We start from the raw sequence: 9,785 nt of genomic DNA, 5'->3' as shown, positions 1-9,785 counted from the left end.
TTGCAGGCCAAACAACACCAGTTGTTCAGTCCCAGCAGAAGCCCATAGAAATCACTGCTGACCCTCCAGTCATTCACCCCATCTCTACTATGACTCCATCTACTGAGCAATACCAGCAATGCCTACAGAAGGTCTCGCAGGTGCAGAAGCCACTAGCTCCACCTCCTGTGCACCCCCAGTTATTGGCACAGCCCATCCCAACTCCCATCCATCAATCAGTTTCTATTGAGCAGGCTTTGATACCCCTTGCCGAGAGTCAGCTGCCCCCACAGTGTCCACCTGCTTCACATCTGGTGACCCACCCCCCTGCACATATAGTCTCCAGTAATGTGGCTGAGCTTCAGTCCCCAGACAGAACCCCACCGCTCTGTACTCATCTGCAGGCAGTCCCTCCTCCATCTCCACTGCACCAGGCCAAGCAGATGCTGCCATCTCACACACACACACAAACCAGCATTCAGGCCCGAACACACTCCCAAACACAGACACTTGTTCAGACACAGACTCATTCACACACTCAGACACTTACAGAGACGCCTAGAGCTGAACAGCTTGTCTTACCCCATGCTGTCTTTCCCACACAACATGTGCCCCTCAGTCTCTCTCATACCTCATGTCCCCCAACATCACTACCATCTTTCCCATCCCACCATCCTGCTGCTTCCTCTGCGCCAGAACTGCCTTCATCTGCACCAGCTGCCCAGGTAACCTTACCAGGGCAGGTCGACTTTATACCCACCTCCCCCCAACCTGTCACTGCTCTACAATCGCTTGAATCTAATGACCCCAAACCACCCCAAGCTTCGCTGCAAGACTGTGACCTTTCCCTGCTGGGCATTGCTCAGGTACAAGAAAGATGAATGTTAATTAACTACCCAGGAAATAATTGTTGTTGGCTTAATGGCAGAATGAATGAGAATGCTGCTATCTACCTAATTATTTGAAAAAAATCTTTGATTGTGCCTTTTTGATTCAAACTAACAAGTTTTTAAAATGTTTTAAAATTACTGTGCTCATAGAACAGTAATTTACTATTAAATGTCATATTATCCATAGTTACATTTAGTTTATTTGCAACTGTTGTTGCTAATATTTTTTGTGCTTTCTCTTTTGGTGTGCCTGCATACGCCTATGTTTGTGTATTCTTGTTATTCTACAGGATGGACCACACCTCTCAAGTACAGAACATCATTCTTCTACAGGGTATGTCATGATACCATTACTGTCTGATCTTAACAGTAATAGTCGATGCAGCATGTACATAAGTCTAAACACTTTGCCAGTATCACCCGTACCTACACAGGAGTTAACAGCCTCTTCAAATATGTATGTTTAAATTAGTTAAATTTGTGGTAAAATAGCCAAATGTGCAGTGTGTTGTTAATAACTACATGCATTACATATACATATTTGGCTTTTAGATATTGTTTTAATTTTAGTGAATTACAGACAGCGCAGTAACAGTATTCGGGGGGTACGTAGATTGCGTATATTGTAAATATAATAATAAATGTGAATTCACTGTGTACTTGTATGCAACTTTATTAGCAGCTTCCTCGTAACACAGTTTTCAGTGCTGTGGTGGCGATCTCAGGGTATTCTGTCATGACTTTAATCCAGAACACCGACAGAGTTGTTGTCTCGAACATACTTTTAAGGCCGCCGTCATTTGCGATCTCCAGCAGTTGATCTTCTTCTTGCACAGACCTGCTGGATTCACCTGGTTTGTTGACAAATGGGTTGCAGATCCATTCCTTGGCAGTTCGTGGGTCCTTTGTGGTCTACTTTATCTGCCAACTTGAAGACAGTTGTCATTTTCCCCTGAAGTGACAGATTGAGTTCATTGAGCAGGCTGAATATGTCGCACAAGTAAGCCAGTTTTGGCGCTCAAGTGACCGAGATGTAACCGAGAGAATGCGGTCATTTTTCAAAATAAAAGATCGTTCATACTCAGATAATAAATAAAACGGAAATAATTAATAATTTCTTGTACGGCCCGGTACCAGTTGATCCACGGACCAGTACCGGTCCGCGGCCCGGTGTTGGGGACCACTGCCTTACATGATGATGTGTAAAAGACCTACTGCCTTACTACCCACAGCTCTGTTCCTGCTAATGGAGAAGAAACTCTTCAGCTCTTGTCCAATGGGAAGTTAGAGAAATCAAAAATTCAAAAAAGAGCTTCCTGTCAGAAGTCTGAGAAGGTTTCACATCAGTTTCAGTTGAGCATGCTCCAGGTGAATACAACAGCAACAAATCACCAAATATATTGCTAAATTCATGTATGCCAACAGATTTTGAATAGGCCAAGTACATGATGTTAATTGACCTTGTCAACCCTAGGTGTCCAACAGTGGGGACAACATGGTGGAATGTCAGCTGGAGACTCATAGCAACAAGATGGTGACATTTAAATTTGATATTGAAGGGGATGCCCCCGAAGACATAGCAGATTACATGGTAAACATCTTATGCACTGCTGTAGTCTGCATTGATTCCTGACAAGTATCATTCTATGCCATAAAAATGGCTGCTTTGTTTAATTTTGTTTGTAGGTGGAGGAGAATTTTGTCCTTGATGTAGAGAAAGAGAAATTTGTTGAGGAGCTTAGAGCAATAGTTAAGAAAGCCCATGAGATTCTTCAGACACATTCACAGGTATATTAATTTTTAAATTCATCTATCACCTTCTCTCCTCTGTTATTGCATGTTTCTGTTTTGATTGAATGATGACAGATTTCAATTTTTATTTTTCTCTTAGACTGGATCAACTGACCAGTTACATACGAACACTCCCACTAGCTCAGCAAGTGAGTTTATGGATATACTATAGTTTTTAATGCACAAAATCCGACAGAATAAGAACATGCTCTACATAGTATAACTAGTTATAATTAGTGAACTATCTATTAACTATTCATGATTTCTCAGCAGAGTCAGTGCCCCATTCCTCCCCAGTGGGGCGCTGGCGCTTCTTTATCAACCAGACCATCCGCCATAGAGACTCTTTGTCCAGCCAGGGAGCAGCTACGTCACCACCCACTGCAGAGACAGGGATACCCCAGTCTCCTAAAACAGAGAAAGGTATACTTCACCCAGGTCTATTTTAATGCTATGGTTTATTAACATGACTGAATTTGCAGCATAACTTAGCCTAACTGTGTGTTCATCTCTGTGGCTATAGAAAGTGAAGGATCCCAAAGGCTGGAATCAATGACTGGAATGGCCTCTTCCCCCTGCCCCACTCTTCCTACCGCCTCCCCTCTAGTTTCCACAATCTCAGCTCCTGTCTCCATGGCCCTGCCAGCTGCCGTTTCCCCTGCTCCTCACACCACTGCCTCTGATAACATCACTGCACCAGCCTCCACTCTTGAAGCCTCTGTCCCTGTCAATGCTTCAGGTGGCCTTGAACTGCCAGTCCTCACCTCTGCTACTACTGACCAAATTCCTAACCTCCCCATCTTGTCCACATCTTCTACTGTTGTTTCTCCCACACCAACCGTCGTTTTCTCTGATACCCTCACTTCCCTTGGAACCAGTGGTTGCGCCACTGTAGTTCAAAGTATAAAGTATACAGTGATAACTGATCCAAGGTCCCATTTGTCTGCAGTAGACAAGTCTTCACCCTCTTATCATTCCCATCCTTCTGATTCTGCAGTACCATCCCCATCCTTCTGTTTCTGCAGGGGCTTCTCCTGTCGTAAGCCAGCTTGCCGTGGGTCAGCAGCAGACACTCGCCCAGGTGGCCAAACAAACCCCACAACAACCACAACCACAGATACAGCCTGCATTGCAGCAGCAAGAACCAGCAGCTCAACAACAACTGCAGGCAGTGCAGCTAGAACACCAGATACAGCAGCCAACAGCACCCCAACAACAGCAATCACATCACAACATACCATCAGTGAACCAAGAACAAATTCAGCTACAGCAGGAACAAGCATTGCAACAGTCTGTCCAGCAACAACTAATGCAGAAACAAATACCACTTCAACAACTGAATGAGGTGCAGATGCTACCTCTTCCAGGTCATACAGAATTGTTACAACAGTCTATGCCTCTACAGCAGTTTCTGCCACCAGTGCCCCTGCAGCAGACCCAACAGCCCCTTCTGCAACAGCAAATGACACAATATTTGCCACAGATGTTGCATCAGTCTCAGTTACAGCAGTTACCACAGCAGGTTATGGCACCCCAAGTTGCTATAGTGACGCAACAACAGGCCCATACAGATCATCAGCAACAACAACAGTTAAATCTTCAACAGATAATACAGTTACAGCAACAACAAATGGTGCAACAGCAGCAGCAGCAGCAGCAGCTGTTTATGGGTGCTGTGGCTTTAAAGCCAGATCAAGGCCAAATGCCCCTGTCAATTAGTCAACAGTTTCTTCAACCACAGGTACAGCTAAATGCTAGCCCTGTACCACAGCAGCAGATTCCACAACAAACCCAAATTCCTGTTTTTTTCCAACACATACAGTCACAGAAACAGCTGCAACACACTGAGCACCAGCAGGAGGTGGTTAAAGCCACAGACACACCCCAGAAACAGCAGCAGTTTCTACTGCAGAAGCAGTCCTCTTTACAGATGTCAGAGTCAGAGGTGTCCGCAGGAGAAACAAGTGTCACAGAGGACACAGGCAACCACTCTGCTCCTTTTCACCCTTCCTCTGACTCTTCTCTGCCACCTCTCCATCTGGGCACCACTGAAGCCCCCTTACCTGCTTTGTCCCAGACAATGACTCCATCCCCTGCTCAGCCTTCCTCTGTAGCTGAGTCAGACAGTGAAGGGCCACCCAAAATTGAATTTGTAGACAACCGCATGAAGACTCTGGATGAAAAGCTGAGGAACTTGTTATATCAGGAATACAGCACAGCATGGGCTGGGGGAGCTGCCTCTGGCCCTCCATCAGCTGCTTCCACATCAGCAGGAGGAGACGAGTCATCTGAGCCACAGTCTTTCCCCCCACCGGCCTCCTCCTCAGATACTTCCCCCCACTTTTCATCTTCCACTACCTCCTCCACCAACTCCCGTTCCTCCTCCACCACCCCTGACCCTGAGAGGGATGGAGGAGAGGAAGCTCCCTCAGAAATGCCCATTTCTACAGAGCTGGGTCCAGTGGAGCAGCAGCCTGGCTCATCCACCCTATCTGCCGCTCCCTTCCCTTCCAGTCAGTATGACTTTGTTTGGCCCCAGGGTCAGGGTCCACCTGTACCAGAAGAACCGACCATTCTTGTGAGCAAATTCCACAGATTCGATTTTGTCTTCCAGAGTATTAAATTTATATTATCTTTACTATTTATATCTCTTTGTTTAAATGTGACTCCACTCACTTATTTTTCAGCTGTTTGTGATATTTGTGTAAATGTTCGAACATCTCAACTCCATGTAGCCACTCTTAATTGTTTTAATTGTTCTAGGCTGTTCCCCCACACTCTGACACCAGTACCACTGGAGATGCATCATGGTCCCCCAGTCAGCACCCGATCTCCATCCGGCATGGACAGCACCAGCACAATGAAGGAGGTGGATATTTTGGCCTAAACCTGACATGTCCTAGTATCAGAAATCCTGTTAGCAAGAAATCCTGGACTCGCAAATTCAAAAACTGGGCGTGCAAACTGCGCCACTCCGCCAGCTTGTTCAAGAAGCCCAGAGTCCAGCAAGGTAGCGTCCTCTTAGGAAGCGAGCGAGAGAGAGAGAGAGAGCGAGAGAGAGAGAATGGGATGTTGGGGCATGGACCTAAATCTAACATCTAGCGACGGTTTTAACATAGTAAAATAACTCTATTAACCATCAGGAATTAATAACTGGTTAACATTAAAGAATTTTAATGTTTTCAATGAAATTATTCGGTTTTGTATTGTTATGTGACTATCCCAATGTAATGTCAGTGTCGACATCACTACATACATTATTGTTCTTTTTATTTATTTATTTATTTATTTTATTTTGCTGAATTCCTTTTTATGTAATTTAATTGTTGTTGGCAGTCTTTCTTTTTGCATGAGTTACTCAACCAGGGGTGAGAACAGTGGAGAGTAGAGGAGGGTGGGAGATTGGCACGGTGTAGGAAGAGGTTGGCATCAGAAGTCTGATGCCCATTGCAGTGCAGATGAGTTCTGGAGCAAAATACACCAGTGCTCTGGACATATCCCTTCATATGACACCCCCTTCCCGGTCAGCCACAACCACCTCCACCTGCTGGCACCAGCACTATGCAGCTCACATCATAACACAGATAAGATATTCTTTTACCAGCTGTCATTAAGGCCCTGTTTAGACTTGGTTTTAAAATGCATCTCCATGATCCGAACACAGTGGGACAGCCAGGACACACCTGTCTATGCATATGTCTCCAAGGTGTCCAGCTGACCACTGTGTTCAAATTTCATTACCGCTGCAACACTTCTGCTTAGATATCGAAAGGCCACGGGCACAATTATTACATCAATCAGTTACCAGACAAACACCAGTAGTCTTCCTAACTGAAAGGTTTTGTAATACATTGATGGATTTGTAGTGGATGTTTCTCTCCATGTTTTCTTTATTTGAGGGCTAGTACGCTTTCACCAAAGCAACCACTACATCCTGCACTGACTTGTTTTTCTTGAACATCTTTGTCAGAGATGCATCAGGACACATTGTTTACATTATAAAAGATATGTGGTCAAATGTGTCCAAGACCACTTCGGCAAGTGGTTTCAGTGATTGGATCACACTTGTATTTAGCGCTGTCCACTTGTGATCTGATCACCCAGGACACATTTTAAAACCAAGTCTAAACAGGGTCTAAGAATATGTGGTCACTTTCTGTGTCAGCTCATTGCTCAGTGAGACCCTGATATACAGTATGCTTTAGTTGCAGATAATGATGTAAGTCATTATTTCTACTTATTCTTGGGCCTACAAGTTAGTGAGGTTCTGCTGTACATGGGCAGGCTTATCATATGGCTGAGCTTGAGCTTGCTGCTTTAAATATTCCAGCCATTTTGCATGTATTTGTGTTTATATGTATGTGTAGCAGCAGCTTACAGTATATTCTTTGCTACAAGTGCAGATGCATGAGCATGTATGTCACGTTCCACATGACTGACTAACAATGGATCGTTATCTGTAAGTAACACCTACATTAAGCTGCATATTTTTATGTTGGCCTTAAATGATACTGTGATGATCCATGTACACACTTTACTCATATATCCCAGGTATCAAACACATTGAACAATATCACTGTGGATCTGAGCGCAGATCTCAAATGTGATTTTGGGCTTTGTTGTCTGATAGATGAGTGAGTGAGTGAGAATGAGAGTGGATGTGTGGGTGGGTGGGGGTACACTGTTGAAAACATTTAACTGCCATTTCACTTGTGTATTAATGATTTACTATGATTTTCTTTTTACTGAAACAAGCATTTAACACCCCTTCCCACACACACATGCTTACTCACCTTTCTCTTAAGCATGTATTTTCACATTCATAAAGGCTTAACATTTGTTCTTCAGTTTATAAATTATAATTTAGAAAAATTACTTTAACAGAACTCAACATGTATTTACACATTTCATAGACCTGCATGCAAGCCTTGTAAGTCATGAAACTGATGATGTGTGACATTAGTGGGTGATTTTTAACAATGTGCCTTTGTGCTCATGCCCCATGTTTATGTGTGTCTACATGTCATTTTTCTGTTTGTTACTTTTGTGTGCATATATCTTGTCATTTACATGGTCTTTGTATCTGTGTGTCTGTTTTTGTCTCTGGGTCCTTGTCTCCCCTTTCTGTTTTTCATCCCTATCTCTTTATCAGATGGACATCCCAGCAGTCAGGCACTCAGAGAGGAGAAGGAGGCACCACCCCTTAATCCACCTCAGTCTCGCAAAGGACGATTTCAGGTAGGAGGAATAGTATTGATTTTGGTGCAGTTCATTCACCTGAACCTACAGTACAGTCTGGACAAGCCACTAATGTCTCCCACATCATTTGCCATCAGGTGACTCCAGTGCCTCAGACCTCTCCCTCAATGGATGCACAATCAGGCCAAGGTAGCACTCACAGGAAAGTGGGTCGCTTCTCTGTAACCCAGGCTGAGATGAAGAAAGAGGACAGGCAGACTGACAGCTCCCCGGTGTCTCCTGATTTGGAGAGGGAGAAGAGGAGATCTCGGCCAAAGGAAGGCGAGAAAGAAGAAAGTAAGAGGGCCCCAGCAATGGCCCACTTGCCTCGAGGTCATGGACACAGCCACTCAGCCCTGGGCAGCAGTGATGATGATGATGAGAGTGAGTTGGAGGATGAAGACCTAAAAAGAGAGCTATACAAGCTCCGGGACAAGTAAGTCAAAAGAGGGGAAAGTCCTAACTCTATTATTCTAGAGTTTATAAGATGCTTGTCTTTCCATTTATTATATTTTTAGATTAAAAATGATTTCACTGTTTTGTATTGCTTCCTCTATAGGCACATCAAAGAGGTGGTATCTCTTCAGGCCCAGCAGAACAGAGAGCTGCAGGAACTGTACAGACAGCTTCGATCCCTCAAAGATCAAAGGCAAAGTTTGCCTGTCTCCCTGTCCCGGACCCCTTCTTTCTCCACGGCAACTCCTACCATCTCTCCTCGCAGACCCAGGCCAGCCAAAGTCAAGCTCCGGTCCCGGCCTCACTCTCACATGGATAACAATGGAGTTTCATGCTCTGGTAAGACTTTTTATCGATTCTTTCTCTCTCACTTTCCCTCTTTTGCTTGCTCTTTGTGCAACTATTTTTTTCGTCTCATCTAGGAATTCAGCAGTCAAGTAGTTTTTCAGGGGGTGAACAGAGCAGACTGCCCCTATACTGCAGCCCAGAGCACCACATTTCACTACCTGCTAAAAGAGGTATGGCTGTCATTATAGTGCTAAATTAGACTACACATAATTTGGTGAAAAACAGTGGGATGATGAGTCTCCTCAATTTCCACAGATCACAGTCCTCTAAGAAAAAGCACATTCACAGATGAACTGCACAAACTTGTTGATAATTGGACGAAGGATCCAGTGTGCCCCGCCCCACAAAAGCCTTCATTGAATCAGATCAAGCAGAATCAGCAGGTACAGGAGTTGGGAGGCTGGAGCCAGTTGACTGAGGTAGGACTACAAACTGCAATATGCATTCCACACATAATAAAGGAAGAGTTAATGAATATGCTTGTTTCAATGAAAAGACTGATACCATTCTCGTGTTTGTATGATTAATATAAGGCATATAACGCTCAATTTTTGCACTTGTCTCCCCGATTCCACTTTTTTGCTTTTTAAAGATAACCAGTTGCTGCCTAGAGTCTGTGAGTGGTGCCCAGCTTTTCATCTAATTCTCAACAGAAAGACATTTTGTCTAATATGTGTATTTCCTATCTACATGTATGTTTATTGCTTTATATGGACAGCTGTATCATCGATGCTGGTGTTGAAAGATGTATATCATTAAATATGATTAAATAAAGCCAGACAGCGTGTACTTGATCCTGAAACTAAGCTTTTTGGCCAGAAATATTCGGGAATTTGTTTGTACGTTCATGACAAAAATGAACAAAACTAAAACGTGATTTTTGTGCTGTAACGTTCCCTCAGCACTTATTACCATTTTCCATACAGGTGGCTCCACCAGGTTGGTTTCCGGTGGCACCACTAAACCCCCAGGTATCTCTAGCCCCTGCCAGCTTGCCTGTGGCAGCCTCTTCCCATTATACAAGTGGAGGGAGTCTGTCTACCCTGCACCCTCCAGGACCTCCATCACACACGCACATGGCTC

General features: G+C 44.2%; 1 protein-coding gene across 1 annotated transcript in view; it reads left to right on the top strand.

Moving 5' to 3' along the window:
- The window catches only part of wnk3 (WNK lysine deficient protein kinase 3), a 36,428-nt gene that overhangs the window by 25,885 nt on the left and 758 nt on the right, over nt 1-9,785 (top strand). The window contains exons 12-27 of the mRNA XM_020615425.1: nt 7-845; nt 1,160-1,203; nt 2,102-2,237; nt 2,344-2,460; nt 2,556-2,657; nt 2,761-2,809; nt 2,931-3,083; nt 3,184-3,656; nt 4,402-5,238; nt 5,424-5,670; nt 7,813-7,898; nt 7,997-8,334; nt 8,458-8,693; nt 8,777-8,872; nt 8,958-9,121; nt 9,629-9,781. Coding sequence (XP_020471081.1) covers nt 7-845; nt 1,160-1,203; nt 2,102-2,237; nt 2,344-2,460; nt 2,556-2,657; nt 2,761-2,809; nt 2,931-3,083; nt 3,184-3,656; nt 4,402-5,238; nt 5,424-5,670; nt 7,813-7,898; nt 7,997-8,334; nt 8,458-8,693; nt 8,777-8,872; nt 8,958-9,121; nt 9,629-9,781 — 4,070 coding nt within the window. The remainder of the gene's footprint in view (nt 1-6; nt 846-1,159; nt 1,204-2,101; nt 2,238-2,343; nt 2,461-2,555; nt 2,658-2,760; nt 2,810-2,930; nt 3,084-3,183; nt 3,657-4,401; nt 5,239-5,423; nt 5,671-7,812; nt 7,899-7,996; nt 8,335-8,457; nt 8,694-8,776; nt 8,873-8,957; nt 9,122-9,628; nt 9,782-9,785) is intronic.

The sequence above is a fragment of the Monopterus albus genome, unplaced genomic scaffold, assembly GCF_001952655.1.
Source record: "Monopterus albus unplaced genomic scaffold, M_albus_1.0 scaffold6.1, whole genome shotgun sequence".
NCBI lineage: Eukaryota > Metazoa > Chordata > Actinopteri > Synbranchiformes > Synbranchidae > Monopterus > Monopterus albus.
The sequence above is the reverse complement of the archived record's forward strand: the minus strand, read 5'-3'. Positions and strand labels throughout refer to the sequence as shown.